At 39.4% G+C, this 20,457-nt stretch overlaps 1 protein-coding gene across 1 annotated transcript; it reads left to right on the forward strand.

The window, feature by feature from the left end:
• Positions 1–2,642: 2,642 nt before the first annotated feature.
• ndufaf6 (NADH:ubiquinone oxidoreductase complex assembly factor 6) lies at positions 2,643–20,376 on the forward strand. Its single transcript, XM_088929814.1, has 9 exons — positions 2,643–2,936; positions 4,771–4,870; positions 8,639–8,761; positions 9,812–9,868; positions 10,274–10,376; positions 14,682–14,815; positions 17,340–17,441; positions 18,840–18,896; positions 20,162–20,376. Exons 1-9 carry the CDS (start codon positions 2,743–2,745, stop codon positions 20,288–20,290), a joined length of 999 nt encoding a protein of 332 aa, XP_088785940.1. The 5' UTR covers positions 2,643–2,742; the 3' UTR covers positions 20,291–20,376.
• The last annotated feature ends 81 nt before the right edge of the window (positions 20,377–20,457 follow it).

Below are 20,457 nucleotides of genomic sequence, written 5' to 3' on the forward strand. Positions count from 1 at the left end.
TCGTTTATGGCTTTGAAACAAACAGCTTTAAGAAATGGATTTGAATTGTATCGGGTGTGTAATCATGAGAAAATGGACAGATGAGTTTCAGAGAGGTGCTCGAGGCACAGGTAGAAGTCATCGCACACGTCAGCCAGCTAAGATTTCGTATTCTGTTAGGGGTGAAGAAAATGTGAAATGCTGAGTTGAGTAATGAAATTGTACAAGTCCAAGCAAAGTAAAATATTACAAGAACATGTCCAAGGTTCTTCAAGGGCCAAATGAAAGAGAAACAGACATGCTCAAACTAGTAAAAAAAAAATACAAAAAGAATAAGTGTTTAAAAAGTACAAAAATGTTGGTTTTATTAAGCTTCCTTGTGCTTAAAATAGTAGTAGTGGAAAAATTTAAAGTACCGTATAAAATATTTGCTTATTCAAATTTGCAAATGATATTTTTGAACTGGTGTTTAAAACAGTGGTTTTCAGGTTGCTATATAAATGTTACTACAGTAGCGGTCATTTGGAGCCACAAAAATTTCGGATCTTGTGTAGCCATCATGGAGAAGCAAGTTTAATGTGGAGAAATATAAGGTATTACAAGTACCAAGAATGCGATGTTGACTGCTAAGGAGAAAATATGGACGTTCCAGTAATTTGATCCTTAACTTTCATCTTGGAAAGCCATATATGAATGGTAACAACTGCAAGTAAATCATTAGCTTGTAATAGAGTACAATCAGTGGGATTGAGCTAATTAAACCAGGGTTGAAGCAAGATGTGTGTAAACAGCCCGGTGTTTGCATAATGCTTAAGCCATTTTTATGCTTCTAAATTGGATATAAGTGCAATATTCCATATTATTCCAGTAACCCATAGTGCCATAAAATATTGTATCTAGAGACATTTAAGGTGCTAATTGCCAGCACACTTAACCTCTAAGGTATTCTATCAATCTATGGTGCCTGTCAGCATTGTACATTTAATAGTTCTTGCTGCTGCATCTACATCATAGGGTTGAATTCACAGATTCAAAGTATTGTGTGTAACAATTTATTAACCTGTTTTAACTTTCATAGATGTTTATTTCATTGCATTATTTTTGTAAAAATGCTGCTTATTCGTGTATTACTGTGTGAAATATTTCAGAGCACTGAATCTGATACCAAGCGTATGATTGGACACTAAAAATTGCCTACAGTGACTCTTTAGGGGTTCAGCAGATAAAGGTGAGTGCAGGCTGAGTTCTGATTGCAGGTTCAAACCTGAGTCATTTCACTAGTTGACTGGGTATGTTACCGAGGGTGTAGAGGGGAATTAGTTGGCCAGGTCTCTTGGCAACATCGTGTTTGAGCTCCAAGGATGATCAAAGCCGAATAGCACAACATCCATCCTAGAAAACCACTTATTCAGGGTAAGAGTAGCTGCTCCCCAGAAGAATAGGCTGCAACGCAAGATGACATCCTGGAAGGGATACCCACCCATCGCCGGGAACACTGGGATTTACCCCCACCCAGCAATTTTTTGGAATGGTGAAGGAAATCTGAGCCTTCTAGAGAAAAACAGATCTGGGAAGGACATGCAAGCTGCACACACACATGCCATCTGTAACTGCAGTTGAATCCAGGATCAGAGAGCTGTACTCCAGTGGCAACATCTGCCGCACCAGTATGCAGAGCTCAAATTGATTTTAAGTTAATGTGGGTTTTATACTTAAGTGTGATTGGAATTGGTATTGTAAATCTTACCAATTTTTTTTAAATCGCAGTTTTTTTTTCCCCGTACATTATAATGTCATACGTGCATGTCGCTGCTATGAGTGCCTTTTCTCTGTCTAAGCGTCGAAGGATGCGTTTTTTCATGCCGAGACGTGAAACTCATAACGGGGCGACTTCTGCCTCCGTGATACTGATTAAATCTCAGTGACGCTTTTAATTTAAGTTAATGAAACGCATTTTTAAAATTGTATCGTTAACGGAGTGCCTGGTAGTTGCAACATTGTAATGTATCGTCGTTGCAATGATTTCAATCTAGAATATACTGTTTTCTTGCGTCAAATTGGAGGATTACAATTTCGGAGTTTGTAGCCCCAAATATTCTTGTCGACTGATTTGAACTCCAGATATAATTGATCAGAAAAAAGCTGTTGTTGTAGATCAACAGTTTATTGTCAGAAGGAATTAGGCTCTTGCCAAAAAACGAAGTGTAGCGTAAATGTTTTAGTTGAGCGGTGTGGAAACAAATCTGTATGTTTTTGAGGATTACAAAAATGTAAGACTTGATTTTTGCAGAGAAGTGTGAAGCTGGGACATCACGCTACTGAAACTGGTTTGCTACTATCTGTGCGGTACCAATAACCGGAAGTTGAGAGCTGACAGAAGTCACCGCTAGGAGGAGTGGATTGCGAATACAGGATTTGGAAAATAAATTCCATTCGCTTTCCCTAAACGCAGGGTCTCGCAAATATCAAGGGGAATATAAGGGAAGCTTTAGGTCTAAGCTCCCAGAAGTTGTGGTAGCTTTGCACACCATTTTAAATAGTCCTTCCATGGTGATAGAAGGTTCTTTGAAGGTGAATGTGACATTACAGCGATTATTCGTGGTTTTACGTTCTTTTTTTATAGACGTTAAATTATTTTATACATTCTGTTTCGCAAAAGACCGGCTACCAAAAAAAATTTTTTTTTTGTTGACGGAGGATTTGTAAGGTGTAAAACACTAGAGGACAAAGGTCAAAGGCGAAGGGTTACCGATCCGTGTCAACATGGCAGCTTGCATTTGCAGCAGGAATGGATTTCCAGCGTTTAGACGTTCTTCGTTTCCCTGCCACGGGAAAGTGTTATCGCCATCGGTGCATTTGGTGCCGAGATTCACAGTGCCCCAGTGCAGCACTGTGATCAGGGAGTCTTCGAGCGGACAGTCCCAGCACAGTGAGAAGTACTGCCTTGATCTTGTCAGGTGAGCTCACTTGGGTTCTCGGAATCAAAGGTGTCGAGTTCTGGTTCCGGAGTGCCTCCGTGTCTGTGAATCTTAATCCTTTTTCCGTTCTTCTCATCGATCAGATCGTGATGGGCTTAATACGACGAATTTAAACAACTTCTCCGAGCTCATAAATTGTCTCATCTCTGGAGAGATATAGAAACCTGAACAGTCCATCGGTACCTTTATTGGACACACAAGCCACAGAGGAGCTGCTGTTTGTAACCGCAAAATAGTTTGTCTAATTGCCAGCTATGTAGACTTTGTTAGATATGTCCGCATCTTTAATGTGGTGTTGGCGGACGCACCAGATTGAGTGTTTACTCAAAGTGTGCTGATTATTTCATAAATTGTGTGCTTCAGAGTGTAATCATGCTTGATTCACTGCCCAGTCAATGAAAGACAGTATAATATTTAGATTAATTTCTGTGAAAAATGTAGATTCTCCATGTGACCTCTTCCTTTTTCAGGAAATATTGTAACCTGGAACTGTACAATAACGTGTAACGTGGAACTAGCTCAGGCAGGTATTTGTGCTCATTTTTATCTTGCTGGTTTTGTGGTGTCCTGGAAGACCCATGTAATACAAATATACACGCATAAAGATATTTCCAGCATACCTGTAATTAATATGCTAGCTTGGTAAATATGTAAAAAAAAATAGCATATTTTGTTGTTCTATTATTGTTTTACTGGGATACAGTTTTCAGTGTCAGAAGTTTAATAATAATAAACTTTATTTTTGGCATCTTTAAAAGTAACATCTCAAAGCACTTTACGGTACGTGTAAAAAAACAGTTACTGTGACAAATATATACAAGAATATCAAGTTACAGAACAAGCATGTAAGAAGTGCAAAGAGTGCAACAGATAATACATGGCCATTAGGAAATGGTACAGACACTAATTAAATAAAAAAACTTTTCTGGAAAGACAGGTTTTGAGTCCAGATTTAAATGCACTTGGGGTAGGTGACTCTGATATCTCTGGGGTTAGAATTCCAGAGCTCTGGGGCAAGAAAAGGCGCTGTTACCCATAGAATGTAGACGAGCTTGGGGGACACATTGAAGACATGTCAGAGTCTGAAAGTAGATTGATAATAAGTCAGCCAGGTATTGAGGTGCCAAGCCTTGTAGAAGCTTATAAATTTGCTTCTGTTTTATTAACTGGAGCTTTTGGTTTTTGGGTTGCTTGTCAAGCCAATCTGCATTTTAGCCCTCCCCATGTGGAAAACATCTGAAGGAACAACTTTGGTTAAGATATTGTTACAGCTTTAGGTGACTGAAAAGTGTCTCTTGGATTTTAGATAAAGTTTATGACACTTGGGAGAGTAAACACTTCTAGCATCAAATCAGAGAGGATGTTTGCTGAGGTCTGGGAGCAAAAAAAACATTTGTAAAGTTTTCCTTAGTACTGTATACCTAGGTAAGTTGCAGGTTAATGATTATCAATGAGCAGTACAGAAACACACAATATAAGATCACATTAAGAGCACAGGAGAAACAGGGAAGGAAACTAGAAGCAGGGCAGAAGGAGAGAGAAGAGTCCGTAAGAGTTGGGACTTGATTCTTGCACCAGACGAGAGCCCCTACTTCATGATCATCCAAAACAAACCTGACTGGAGCTAAGTATTTGAACCTTGTTAGAGGTTAGAGGTTATAAAAAGGATCAATGTAGGTTTGTGTCTGTTTCCGCTTGTCACATCATTCAGTTTTGCATGTAACAGGAAGGGAGGCAAGACTTTTACCTACATAGGCTAATGAGTACTCTTCTAATTATATATTCATAATGACTCTTTTGATTATGGTAACAGGGTGAGAGACTATGAGGGGTTCATCTGTTCCCTGTTAATGCCTGTGGCCTCGCGTCGGTCCTCCATTGCACTGAGAGCTTTCAACGTGGAACTGGCTCAGGCAGGTATTTGTGCTTATTTGTATCTTGCTGGTTTGTGGTGTCCTAGAAGACCCATGTAATACAAATGTCACATATTTTACAATATGTTCCTTCAGATTATGAAAACGGGTGGGGCATAAACACAAAGTCTATATTTTAATGACTAAATGACTAAAGACCAAATAAAAATAATCTGTGGTTAAGGATCTGCGCCTGTGGCTGGAAGGTTGCCGGTTCAAATCCCGCCGCCAGCAGAGGAATCCTACTCCGTTGGGCCCCTGAGCAAGGCCCTTAACCCCAAGTGCTCCAAGGGTGCCGTATAAATGGCTGACCCTGCGCTCTGACCCCCAGCTTCTCTCCCTGTCTGTGTGTCTCATGGAGAGTAAGCTGGGGTATGCGAAAAGACAAATTCCTAATGCAAGAAATTGTAAATGGATGATAAAGTGATCTTATCTTATCTTAAGCACTGGAAGAGCTGTTTTGACATGAAATGTTAGGGGCTCTGTGCTTCCATGTTTGGCCTGTGAGGTTCTATAGTTGATTCCAAGTTCTTCCAGTGTTCATGTAGATCTTTATGAGGTGCTCAGGTCATCTCAGAGAGACAAGCAAGTTAGGTTTGACTTTGATTTAGGTTTGGCTACTCTGAATTCTCCCATTCCTGGCAAGGAGAGGGTGAGTTCTATCTAGGGCATTTCATGTCTCTAGCATCAAATCAGAGAGGATGTTTGCTGAGGTCTGGGAGCAAAAAAAACATTTGTAAAGTTTTCCTTAGTACTGTATACCTAGGTAAGTTGCAGGTTAATGATTATCAATGAGCAGTACAGAAACACACAATATAAGATCACATTAAGAGCACAGGAGAAACAGGGAAGGAAACTAGAAGCAGGGCAGAAGGAGAGAGAAGAGTCCGTAAGAGTTGGGACTTGATTCTTGCACCAGACGAGAGCCCCTAATTCATGATCATCCAAAACAAACCTGACTGGAGCTAAGTATTTGAACCTTGTTAGAGGTTAGAGGTTATAAAAAGGATCAATGTAGGTTTGTGTCTGTTTCCGCTTGTCACATCATTCAGTTTTGCATGTAACAGGAAGGGAGGCAAGACTTTTACCTACATAGGCTAATGAGTACTCTTCTAATTATATATTCATAATGACTCTTTTGATTATGGTAACAGGGTGAGAGACTATGAGGGGTTCATCTGTTCCCTGTTAATGCCTGTGGCCTCGCGTCGGTCCTCCATTGCACTCCATTAACCCCAACTGCTCCAAGGGTGCCGTATAAATGGCTGACCCTGCGCTCTGACCCCCAGCTTCTCTCCCTGTCTGTGTGTCTCATGGAGAGTAAGCTGGGGTATGCGAAAAGACAAATTCCTAATGCAAGAAATTGTAAATGGATGATAAAGTGATCTTATCTTATCTTAAGCACTGGAAGAGCTGTTTTGACATGAAATGTTAGGGGCTCTGTGCTTCCATGTTTGGCCTGTGAGGTTCTATAGTTGATTCCAAGTTCTTCCAGTGTTCATGTAGATCTTTATGAGGTGCTCAGGTCATCTCAGAGAGACAAGCAAGTTAGGTTTGACTTTGATTTAGGTTTGGCTACTCTGAATTCTCCCATTCCTGGCAAGGAGAGGGTGAGTTCTATCTAGGGCATTTCATGTCTCACACCATACAGAAATAGATCAGATGAAACCGAGCAGCCAAATGGCCTTTTCTCATCCATTCTGGTGACATTCTGACATCCTGGAATGTCTGTCCAGGCAAAGAAATGTGTAGGATGAGGCAAGAGTAACGTGTCTTGTGCTGAGGCTTGCACTGACGCAGTGAGTGCCAGCCTGGGCGTTCTCTTCTGCCATGGATGGAACAGTATTGCCCGCTGGTTCCTCTGATGTCTACCAACAGCGCCATGCGTGACTGTAGTGCTCAGGACACATACACTTGATATCAAAGAAAGTCCTCAAAACAATGACTTAAACAGTAAAGGTTTGCAATAGCAAGCCAGAATTTAATGCTGCACGCCCAGTGGGCAGGTGTGTGTGCTTTATCATAGAGATAAAAAAAAAAGATGGGTAAGCTAAGGTAAATAAAAAGCTCTATTAAAAGTACAAAAAAAGAAACAAATTTGGTTCGAGACCTATAGCTGGTCGTTGAAGAGCCAGTCCACCTTCAAAAAACTGGCATGCCAACAGAGTTTACCACTCGGGTCTTGGTGTGGTCACTGATGGTCTGACCTCAGACAGCATCCTTCACCATATGATAATTCTGCTTTTAGAAACCATTTGGGTGACCATGACTCTATGTAGGCCCCGACTAGCTCTGTTGGTAGAGCATGAAACTCATAATCTCAGGGCAGTCGGTTCGTGTCCCATGTCAGGCACCAGGTCCTCCATGTTGGAGGTTGGGCACAAGGCTAACAACCCTGTCCTGTAAAAAACTAATGCTACGGAAACAGCACCAGGATGTTGCTGCCCCTACATGCCAGAAGGCATAACGGGCAAACATCCATCCATCCATGACTCTATGTGCACTGGGACACGCTGAAATAGGGCAGAATTTTAAAATTACCCTTAAATCAAAAGGTATTAATTTGGAAAAGGCTTTCACCCCTCGAAGACTGGCGTTTAAAGCCCTTGCACAGTAAAGGTTTGCTCTTCTTGCCATTGATCGGATTGTGTTCGCGCCTGAACTACAGTATGTTCCTGATTTGTTTGAAAGTTCCCAGTTCAGGTAAAGTTTGAAAATTGGGTCCACTGGTTATATCTGAAATATTAGGTCAGCCTTTTTTTCGATATGCATTTCTTTTAAACAAATCAATCATATTTTCTTACTTTTCTGTGTGCATTCCTATTTTCCCGTGAGCCACCCTTTATCAGTGTTCTTAAGGTTTCACTGAGTAAAGATTAGCAGGATAACCTAATAGTTTTTTGTTTAAGATGGTCTACTTGGAGTGACACAGAAACCTTATTAATCTAAGCTGCTTGTAACATTATTACATTCAGTTAGCTCAGCTATATTTCTCCTTGAGTTCATGTATATTTTAGCTAATATTTTAAAGGGTTGGAGAACCAACAATGCACATTCTTTTACATAGAATATGTTTTGTATTTGATGTGCGTCAATTACTTATGTGCCAGTCATATAATAAATATAACACCTGAAGAAGGCTCCATGGCCGAAACATTGTTTTTCTTTCTTCTCTTTTCAGCATGGAATAAACCTATTACTTCTTCCATATAATAAATATATTTGCTCTTGTTTGTGTGAAAAACATTCAGTCTGTGAATTCAAGGAGGATGATTATTTAATCAGTCTCTAAATGTTTGTTCAACACTGGTAGAGGTCATTGAGCATGAACCATAGTGCTGTATGAAAACAGACATTAGTAGCTTTGTCATCTGTGAATGGTTTTCCCTTTAAAAGATTATTGTGGTGACTTGTTATCCATTAGAATAAATTGTCAGAAGACGTATTGGTATTACAAGACTAATATGAAAGCCATCTGTGGTGAAAGGCAGGGTTTTTGGAAATGTTTTAATGTGCCTCTGTTTAAGGTGCTTGATGAATTCAGAGTTAATGTTGTGTTACAGGGTGGTGTGCATTTACTGGAATTGATTTCAAATATCAATACATTTGTTCGAAATGATTTAATGAATTACAGTCCAATGTGTGTCAAATATGTGTGTCCTACTAAAATCATAACCTCTGATTCATCTGTTTGGTAGCAATGACATTGGCAAAATGTAAGTCTGTGAAGTTTGTCTGAGCAGCCCTGAATCTTACTTGTGTATCCAGGTAAAGGACGCAGTGTCGCAGAAGACTATAGGCCTGATGCGGATGCAGTTTTGGAAGAACGCTGTGGAGGAGGTCTTCAGAGATGAGCCCCCACATCAGCCAGTCACAGCCGAACTCTGGAGGGTGTGTGGGGAGCTTTTACAAACTTTTACTGCCGGGGTCCCCAAATTCTTCAAGCCAGGCGGCGTTCACGCCTTCTTTGAGTTTTCAGTCATTTTAAGATCTGCAGAGAAGAATTAAATCACGTTAATCAAACCTTAACGTGCATTAGCCAGCCCTGCCCCTGGAGACCCATTTACTACTCAAACCTTAAACCAGCAGATTGTAAGGAACTGGGAAACGTGCGCGTGTGATCAGTCACAGCAGGAGCCGCCAGCTGTGCTGCCTGATGTTCATGTTTGCATTTCAGACCATCCCGAAATTACTTCTTAACCGCTGGAAACTGTCTGCTACAATTGTCTTAATGAAATTGTTTCAAGCACAGTAGGTTAAACTTTGGTTATTAAAATAGGGCTAATTGGGACAGCCACTCAGGGCAAGGCTGGGCACTGTCACCTAACTGGACCTGCTTAACCCTTTACTTCTGCTTTGAACATGCTAGTGCTGGGGTTATTTCCATAAAACCTGCTGCACTGCAAACCAGCAGGTGCACTGAAGACCACAGTCACGGATCTCTGTTTCACTGCATCCGGTTAAGAATTTCTGGCAGTGTTGTGCGTGCCAGTACATACTATAGAGTTTAACTAAAATGACCAGGTGCAAAAAAATAGTTATTCCCTTGTCAGTTCTTTATAGGTAAAATTCAGCAGAATGTTTTTCTTTTCTAGTTTTTGAGTTTCTAATGTAGCTCATTATATAGACTTTTTTGTTAAATAATTGCGTTTGCAGTTTGAAGGCTCTTGTCTATTCTAGGCATCCTTGCAAGAATGTTTGTATCATAAAGCTCATTTGTTTAACATTTTCTCGATATAACAATGCCATTCAATGCCTCATTATCACTGCATTGTACTCCATACGTTAAATACTGGTGCGCTCACAAATTACACTTTCGACGTGTTTTGAAAGTTTAATTTTCATTGTTAGCCTTTGATGATCAGTATACTGTTGCTTTGTAACATAATTATGGGCTTTCTAGATTAAGATGTAGAAACTAACATACTGTTTGTTCGACAGGCAGTGAAGAAACACAGTCTGACAAAGAGGTGGCTCTTAAGGATCATTAAAGAAAGAGTGAGTGAAGAGTACAGTAATTTCTCTCCTGGTTCTTGGCTTCTTTTTTAATGTGAATGTTAACTGAAAATGGCATTTGGATGTAACGGGGAAAAATTACTAAGAAACAGACATTTTAACTTCTTTTAAGAAGTACAGATAGGATCCTGTAAAGTGCTTTAAAAAGGTTTAAATCCAAATTGATCATTTTCCACTTCAAGCTATGGAAATACAAAAAAGGATGGGTAATCAGAACTGGCATTTTAAAATAAGCAAATTTCGTCCAGTGTGTTATCCTTCTTTTTTTTTTTTGCCTTTCTCAGCCTTTATTTGACTTTCCTGGTTTTAAATACTAAATGTGTGGTTTCTTGCTAGCAGCTATGATAAATTTAACAATGCTTCTGTTTGTATGGATGTATTTCACAGGAGAAAGATCTGGATGATAGGGCTTACCGGAGCCTTCCAGAGCTGGAGTCCTACTCGGAGAACACTCAGTCCTCTCTGCTGTACCTGCTTCTGGAGTCCCTAGGTAAGCAGTGTGTGCCCACCGTTTCACTCAGGAAGAGTTATATTTTTTCTAAAAATGATCACGAATCAAATGTGTATTTGTCCTCAGCCTTTAAAATGTACAAAACTGAAAGTTTTATTTTTTCAGTGTCTTCGTCAACTACTTGTTTCGAAGTCCTGCGTTGTTACCAGTAGCTCCTTCCTTGCACCCCTTGAAACTCTAGATACTTCTCTTGGGTTGCCTGTGAGTTATTCTTGTACACTTTGATCTGAATTCCAAAACTTTTTACCATCAGGATGAATTAACACCAGTATTTTCCATTTGAGAAAACATCGCAGAAAAAGATCGGAACTAACGCAGATCTGTCAAGATACTTAAAGTTATTAAAGAAATTTGATTTTTTTTTAAACCTTTACCTAACAGATTGTAAAATTAACACAATTTAAAAGTTTTATGTATATGGAATTTTTTTTCAGTAACCCCCACAAAAGCTACAGTGATCAAAATCTAGAACATGACAGCTGAGACTACTGGGTTGTTGGTTCACAGTTGTTAGAGTACCTGTTTGAGTAAAATTAACACTTTTATCCAAGAACTTGAAGTTTTTTTTTTCCATGTTGATATTTTCTTTATAAGGTTATTTTTTATTTAACAAATGTGTTTCTCCGATAATGCATTGGGTTTATTTATATTGTAACATTGAAGTCAAAATAGAATGATGCACTGAAGCACTCCTGCTGGGATTCTGTTTCCTGCTTTCAACCTCTTTTCATCCAGAGATGGAGCTTGTGGTCTACAGTAACACAGAGCTAAATTGGGAACCAGTGGCTTAGAGGATGTGATTTAGATTCACTAGTATAAATTCAGTACTGAAGATTGTGATATTATTGACAACTACTTAAATATTATAATGCACTGTTCAGCACACTGTCCTTCTTTTACTAGGTAAAAGAAAAATAGTTGAGAGTTCCTCCTGCTAAATCAGCTAAAGGTGCCAGTGTACAGATTGTTAGTTTTTCTGAACACAAAAGTCCTGAAGCAATGTGGTGGTGCTAACAGTGGTATCTTGGTTGCTGTGTAGGGGAACAGCTGGTTCCGAATGGATGCTGAGCGTCACCCAGGTGGGGCTGCACTTCAGTGGGGAATGAAGTCTGTCCCCCTTTATATGTCATGGACTTTGGGGTGAAGCCATATGTTAACACGTTAATTGAGATAATTAATGCTTTATATGCAAGTATGTGAATCAATTTGTCATACACCCCACTATGGGGTGCTTGGCTTACAATTAGAAGGTGGACACTGTCGACTGCCATTGCGCTTAAACAACTAATTCTGCAAGTATATGATCATTTCAGAGTTCCCTCTTTGGAGATGCAACAGGACCCTGCTATATCTGTTTGAACTTTGAAAACGATTGTGTTTGCCTAGAATTACAGTTTCTTAGTTACTGGTGTACTAGCCAGTTTAACCCCCAAACTAATATAACCAAATCCAAGATCCTGTTTCTTTCATCCCCGATTCACCTAGGAGATGGAAACAACAAGAAGTTTTTTTAAGATTTTAAGATTTTCATTAAAATTAAGCTTGTGAGGGGAATAATGGTTTGCAATTTCCTTCAGATACCTGCTGTCAGCACATGCCAGATGGAAATGTATTAACACACAGAGCAGAGATGAGTTTGAATGTCACAAGCTTTTAAGCGCTTGTCTTCAGCCCAGACAAACATATTTGCATATGTCTTGGTTTTAATACATCTAAATGGATGTAGTCAACACCCTGCTGATAAAAACACTTGTAGGATTTGCTTTAACATTTGGGATGAGCGTAGCTCATTGAACAAGCAAGTTTCATAAAAGAAACGAGGAGAGCTCCTGTAGGCTTGAAGTTCCTGTCTCCCTGTGAAGTTCTGTTAAACAGGCTTTCATCTCAGCATGCCTGAGGTTCTCTCGGCATGGAGAGCTGGAGCCCTGGACTGTCTAGTCTAGTGTGTCATTTCATCTCTTGTTCCACGAGAAAGCATCCAGTTATTTGTGTTGTTAGCCAAGAGGAATGGAATGACTCATATTTTGTTTTTATTTTTATGTTTTATATATTTTATCTTTATTATTTTTGGTTAGAAAGGCGACAGCATCTTGTAAATCGGCGCACAGTATATTTTACTTTAATGCGAGATTCTGGAGATCTGCAGGAAAACACAAATGGAGGGGTCTGGCTTCCTTCCACAGAACCAGACTTTTATCAGTCAGCAATTTTGTGAGTATTGAAAAGTGAAATGTCAGAGTGCAATTTCTGGCTGTATTCCTCTGTTTTGTGACAACCCTTTATTATGGTGGTGTACAAGCAAAATAAACATATATCATCAACCCCAAAGATAGCTAGGCTGGGCCTTATTGAGAGCTCCTGCAAACAAATAAACAATTGCTGTGGCATACATATACATACCTGAGGGAGGGAGTTTTAACAGAGTCTTTAAATGAGTGGTGTATTAAGAAAAACAGTTGCACAAATGCAGGCATAAGGTACAAATTGTTATTTTTCTGTTTACAGTGCGGGGATATGCTCCAAAGCAAACTGTACGCCAAACCAGAAAGCCTAGCTCTGTATAAGCACCAGTTCTCTTCTTCAGTCCCTCTCTAAATCATAACCTGGCATCTTAGCTGCTCTAGGCTTCAAAATAAGTTTCTCCCAAAACTGGTTGCAAAATTCTTTTTCTTCAAAAATTAGGTTTTCTCCAAGACACTTTAACGAACTCGTATTTGAGGTCCATGGGCTCACCGGTCAGTCAGTTCTGTGCTTCTTTCTCCTCTGGATAATACAGGAAATAGGACCTCTCCTAAAGCTAAAACTCCAAGGAGTTGCGATGGAGAACTTGTCACAAATCAATTAAATCCCATTCCAGCTCTAGCTTTTATAAAAAAAGAAAACCATGATGAATGTGTATCACCCCATTTCCCTGGAAACACAGCTTCACCTGGGATGCTGTGCTTTTCTTCATTAATGCTGTAATTGCTAATTCAATATTCATTACGTCCTCCCAGTTCTCATTTATCCACAAAAGTGAAGTTACAGCTGAAATAATTTGCAGTAGGTGTCAATTTTGTAACCCCTAATGTACAGTAGGTATTGCTCTTGTTAATGTAAGCAAACTTGTACTTCAGAATCAGCAGCAGAACATGTACCAAGGGATACAAGTGAAAATTGTAGGGAGGTGTCTTTAAAACCAAGAACATGAGACACTCCTGTGGGAGTCTGGAACAAGCCACCCAGCCCTGTTGTTGAAAGCAATACCACGGCTTCTATAAGGAAACAAATGGGTGTTGATTATCAGATTAATAAGATGCTAACTACCAAACGAACTAGATGGATTGAATGGCCTAATCTCATTTGTAACTTTTCTTGTGTCTCATATGAAAGCGGTTTTTAGCAGTGAGACAAAGGCTGAAACTTGTGAGAGTGATTTAGTGTTGTTTTTTTTACCATCTACATCTGTGTTTGACATTGATTTTTTTAACACAGAAAAATTAAGAGAATGTCAAATGTCAAAGTCGGAAAAGGCAAAATCGATTAAAGTCTTTATTTTTTCCAAAAGGCAACCTTTTCAAAAGTGTTCTCTTCAGCTGTTGGAATGACTAAAATTCAGCAGTTGAATAGGAAGAATTGTACGGTAGGTAATGTCACTTCCACTACGTGCCGAAATAAGATAATATTAAGAGCTAAATAAGAAATATAATAAGATAATAAGAGCTAAATAAGAAATAAGCTCTCTACTGAAAAAAGCTAGCCTCCAAGTTGATAGATTATATCTGTCTTTGCTATTCTAAAGTAACACGTTTACACTTATTTATATTTTATTCCTCCATCCATCCAAACACAACTTATTTCTGGCAAGAGCTACAGCATATTTAATTCATGCATTGATTCTGCATATTTAATTCATGCACTGTTTATCAGCTTATTTCTGGATTCATTCTAGGCCCTCCTGAGTATAAGACCTTGTTTCTTAAATAGTGTTTGCTACCCCAACTTGTTTGGGGTTGTCTGCTGATTTCACATTTCAAGAGTTCTTTTAAGCAGTGGGTCAGTGCTCCTTCACAGGGAATCTCAGTTATGGGTTTGGATTCGGATTGGTCAGTATTTCCTCTTGCAGGAATTACGGTTGTTGAAAACGTGTTGGAAAGACAGCTGGTGGGATGTATGGCTTGTTCTCGTCTCCAGCCATTCGAGAGCTCGGAAGCCCTAGTTGCCGACATGATATTGCGAACAGCAGAGTGAATTTGCGAGCAGGAGTTGTGATCGTTGAACCCATGCGCTTTTGTCTCTCTCCAGGCGTGAAGGATGTCCATGCAGACCATGCTGCCAGTCACATAGGAAAGGCCCAGGGAATAGTCACGTGTCTGAGAGCAACCCCCTACCACAGCCGGAGACGCAGGGTTTACCTCCCCATGGATATCTGCATGCTGGTAAGCACCGGGGAAAAAACTGCCCATTGTGGTTATCACCTCGGAAAGGAACTGACATTCCCAGCCACAGGACAACCAACGGTGCTTCCCAGATTTCACCTCCTTATACTCTGAACCAGGTAGAGAAACATGGCATGAAGCTGAGGAATCACCATTTTTGCATTAGTAAGGCATTCATTCAACTGCGGTGTTGCTGCAATGCAGACACTCAGCTTTTCTTTTTAATAATTTAGAGAGATTTCATGATTCAGTTTCTCTTTAAAGCACAACTCGCGGGAGATCCGTGTGTGATACAGAGGAGTTTTTTTTTAGGCGTATCAGATCTACATGGCTTTAAGTAAGCTAGTTCAGTTAGGGGACGTTGCCTTTGTTGCTTTGCTTCAGTTTTCCTCAACTGTTCAAGAAGACAGGGGGCACTGTTGGATTTCACAGATCACATATGCAGCTGGAACACTCCGTCTGCTAGAAGTTTTCAACATTAATTCAAAGACACAAGATAGTGTATAATTTCCGATATGGATTATAACAGGACTTGTTAGATAACGTTTCTTTTTTGTCATATTAACAATTTATTACACCTTTATTATGTGACATTCAAGCTGTATGTACTGTACATCACTGTTTCAGCTAGTTCAGCAAAAAGGCTTCTCCCTCAGAATACGTATATCACTGCTACACTCCAAGCTGCATCATTGGACTTCCCAACAAAGACGTCTCTGAGAATGTTTTGCCAGACGTTGCTTCTAGCAGGAGGAATAGCTGAGGGCCAGCTATAGCACAAATTGTGAGCAAGAGATGAAGAAGCAGAAAATAAAGACGTGAGGCACCTTTTGAAAGCGGGTTGGAATCACCGGTTATTTTTATCGCATACTGAGCTGGTTGTTTTAAGGCTGGGCAGCACACCCATCTGTCCGAGTACATCTGGTCCTATTTGAATGGCCTCGTCTTAGTCTGATGCACTGCAAGCTGCCCAGAGCCCTAAAGGAAACTTACATCGGCTTGGAGAAGCAGTTGTGGTCTGTAAGTTAGGGCTCCAGCCAGCTACTGCCCACACAAGGAAAAAACAAACTGCTCAGGTTTATGTACAGAACCCTCTTTATTCCGTTAATCATTTTGGCTTCCCTTGAATTTTTGTCAGTGCTCTCCACCTGCCACTGCTGTGGGCTGTTGTGGTTTGCCTTCTCTCGCACTTTTATCTTCATCTCTCTGTGTCATGGGCCGGCCTGAAACTCTTTTAAGGCACGCAGCCTGGGAGCAGAGCGCAATGCAGCCTGTCAAGGAAACAGCACTTTCTTTCACTGCGCTGAGTTTAAAAGTTTGGGTTTCCTCAGGTAAACCCGACATCTGACATGTTAACATCTGTTTCATGTTCTTAAGCGCAAGTAAGAGTTGTTTCAATATACAGTTATTTATGGTCCAGATTAAATAACTTACCCAGCCAATAAAAAACATTTAATTAATTCAATAATTCCATCATTTTAGCCATTTTAATCCATAAAATCTGTATATATCTTGGTATTATAAATTGGTCATCAGCTGTGACATATGTGACTGTATTGTACCCATTTTGTTGTATGACAGGTATAATATACAGTATACATACTATATATTCACCATTATCCAGCCATTTTCTACCCACTTTATCCAGTACAGGGTGACGGGAGGAGCCAGAGCCAGTTCAGCACAGGGCATACATATCATTATATCATACTATATAATATATACAAATAAAAATATAATGTATGTTCTACAGGTATAATATATTTGACTATACTACAAAGTATAGTCTTACTATAATGTATATACTGTACTGTGATTGTGTTATTCTATTATGAGTATTATATATGAATATTATGAGTATGAGGCAGTAGTACAATAGTACTTTTATTTCTGTGCTTATACAGTATGTTAGAAAAATAACATTTTTTCGTGTTCAATCTCCACACTTCAGGTGAGCATAATTATTGGGGCTGCCAGGTGTTTCTTATTGGTCAGGTGTTTCCTATTGCATTGGCTGTATACATAAAAGAGCTGTAAGTGTGTAGTGTTTGATTTTGCCTTTGCTCTCTAGCAAAAATAGCACTTTTGACTTCACTGTCCCAATATTATGGAGGGCACTGAGCTACAGGTATAGGGGTCATGAAACACTAGGGATGCAATGAGCTCATGTGAGTGAAGAAACACAGAGATTGACGTGAAGAAGAGTTTTCGCATTGGACCCATGAGGAATCATGAAAATCGGCTGAGGAGTTTTCAGAGAGCGATTTTTCTTTTTTTACAGCTCAAAAAAATATTACTCTTAAAAATTAATTGTAAAAGCTTTAAACCCAGCAGGAGACAATGGACTGTAGGTATGGAAAACGGAACCTGTGTATGTATTCATTTAGACGTACGGGACTGTAGTTTGGGTTTCCTTTTCTGGAATTTATCCAGGGACCGGAGAGACAGAGAGTGGGAGTCGAGGGTCAGGAACGGAGGTGTGGCGTGTGCGCTGGTGAACCTGTTTCATTTCGTTTCTCCTCAGCACGGCGTTTCGCAGGAGGACTTCATTCGGGGCAGTGGGGAGCAGAAGGTGCGGGACGTGGTGTTTGACATTGCCAGCCAGGCTCACATGCATCTCCATCACGTAGGTGCAATATTGACTGGCCCCGTGTTCACAGAGAAAAAACAACAACAACAAATCAAATTGTCTATTCCGCGGGCCCATCTACACTCTGGGTGACAGAGCCTTCTCCTGCTATTCTCCACAGCTCTGGAATTCTGTCCCCTAGGATATCACCAAGTCATTTTCCCTGAGCCCTTTCAAATCCAGTCTCAAAACCTTCTTCTTCAGAAGGGCTTTTATTGAACTGGTTCTGTGTCTGCCCTGTTCCTTTCCTACTGTATTCCAAACCCTAACTGTAACTGTGTAATTCTGCTGTCTTCTCTCATTGTGTATTCTTGTCTGTCAAGTGTTTTGAGAAGCCACTTTTAAAGGTGCTATATAAAACAGTGTTTATTATTATTATAAATCTATATGTTCATAGGGCTTGGTTACTTCTGTTTCAGTATCCCAAATACAGGCTCTGTAAAGATCTGGAAATTGTTTTCCTTTGTACTTTTCGCCTGGCTTCAATCACCAGAATGAATCCTTTTTTCTGTGAGTGTTTCCCATAAGTGAAAGCTGAGCTGGAGCCTGTGGACTGCAGGTGTGCTGCGCTGCTCGACTGTACAAATCAAATTCGTTTGTAATTCTCTTGGTCTTTTGAGAGCACTTTCAGAGTAAACAAAACTACCTGCTTTTTGCCCCTAGATTATTTTTCTGAAGTTGGCTCACTTTGTGCTGTAACAGGGGTTGTTCTATTATTCCAGACAGAATCCAATCATGATGGTATTTTTGTTATTGGATTACTGGTACTTCAGAAAACAAATTGAATTTCCTTCGTTATATAAGCTGCTGTGTAAAATGAGACACATCTGGATTTGCTATACATGTATGTTCTGAGCATCAGCAATTTACTCAGAGCCTTAGCTGGTGTTTTCTACTATTATAACAGATTTGGGAGTCATTCATACAGCCTTGAGAAGAAACCAAACTTGTCATTAAGCAATCTTTAAGTCACACTAATCAGAATCAGAAAAAACCTGGAGAGCAGCAACTTGAGATAAATTACACGAGTGGCCAATATGAAGAGCCATAGGAGCTAATCTGTCAAATTTACTAATTTGTACCATTTTGCCTGTCAATTCTAACAGACTCATTATCAGGCGTTCTTTGTCATTAACATGCTTTCTTCCTCTCTAAAGACCCATAAAGCTAAATAGCCACTTTTTGTAGTACAAAATAGAGATGTCTGGATTACTTTAGAACAAAACTCAAATCTGTAGAAGATTAATATAGAATGACCATTATAGAAATAAAAAGTGTGGAACAAGGCAAAATATCTAGGATTTACAGTGGACACTGCTGTACATACTGTATATTATTGTTGATTCTTCATTTTTTTTCTCATGGTTTGCTCTTGATTATTTTCTGTTTCTTTAGGCCAGATCGTTCAGCAAAAATGTACCTTTGAATGCCTCCCCAGCCTTTTTGCAAATGGTGAGTCCTAGATGCACTTGTTCTGTTGTACAAATGAGCAGGCCTGTCCATGCATGCATTCATAGAAATGACTCATACAAAATAGATGCACAATGCAAAAGTGACTTCTGTTCTTCATGTACAAAGTACAGTATGTACAACCTACAGTAAATGTAGATCAATTCAGTATTCAGAATTCTTTCTCAATTTGGTAAACAAACATTTCAGCTGCAAGCAGATTTCTAGGATTGCTGCTGATTTGACTTAATAAACAGTAAATTGGTGTTTCCAGTGCAAACGAAAGAGAAATTCAAAGCATTTGGGCAGGAAAATTAAAAAAAAGAAGTTTTTACATATTTGGAACTTCACTTACATCGTTGTTATTCTTTGAAGTCAGAAATATATCAGTTAACATTTATCTTCTGGCAGTTAATAACATTTCCAAATAGCTGATCGGAGAGATCTGTTTATAGTGTACTGTAATCAGGTGTTTCATTTCCATCTAAGCACAAGTTTTCATATAGTTCATACATTAATGGAAACAATACATTTGTTGCCTTGCATGCTGACTTAGTACTTAGGAAAACCAAAATCCCAATATAATGAAAACTATCTTAGGATAACTTTCACAGTAGAGATCTACCAATGGTACTCATTGTTTTCTTAGTAATTTTACTGTATACATGTATATAGTAATAATTTGTGTAGTGTAGCCAAATACTACAATTCAAAAGAAAAATAAATAAAACTGGACCAACAACCATACATATTTCTTTTCCACCCCACCTGTATTCTTTTGCTGTGCTATAATTTCGTGCCACTCTGTTTAAGTCCCTGTCAAACAAACATTGCTGATAAAATTGGAAGGAAATGAGGGAAAATTAGTTTTCACCTTGTAAATCTCGGTTCGCACCTCTCGTTTAGTGTGCTGCAAACAGAGAAGAGTTGACATGAGGCAACATAGTGACTGTGAAGCTTGAAGTTCAGTGATCCTACTGGAGAGGAAACGGAACCTCACTGTTCCTAATTACATTAGGCCAGTACGTGTTGTCCGCACATTAAAAATGATATCCAACACATGCACGCTAATAAAAGGAACACAGAGATCTCTGCAGGCAGTTAATTTTTTTTGCTTTCTGGTACAATGTGTAGCCACAGCAGAGGTATAAAAAAAGACCTCTCCAACAGCCAGCCGTTGCTTTGTTGTCATTATCGTGGCATCTCTCTAGCTATTCTGGGTCACTTTCAGTTGCTTCTAAATTAATGAAGAGTCTTGTTTGTTGCAGGTGGCACTGGAGGACTATTTAGAGAGAGTGAGGAGAGTAGATTTTGATGTTTTTCACCCAAGCCTTCAAAAGAGAAACCCTCTCCTTCCACTCCAATTATACATCAAATCGTGGAAAAAAACATACTGACGTTTGTGTCTTTCCTTGTTATTGTTGTGCCAGAGACGGAGTGCTGCCTCAGTGACTGTGACATGAATAATAAATCTTAAAATGTATTGGTGGAGTTATCTGTTTCCTTATGGTCTATTTTTAATGAGTACTAGCAAAACTGTCAATCTGTTGACATTGTGGATGTT

The sequence above is a fragment of the Atractosteus spatula genome, chromosome 12, assembly GCF_055471065.1.
Source record: "Atractosteus spatula isolate fAtrSpa1 chromosome 12, fAtrSpa1.hap1, whole genome shotgun sequence".
NCBI lineage: Eukaryota > Metazoa > Chordata > Actinopteri > Semionotiformes > Lepisosteidae > Atractosteus > Atractosteus spatula.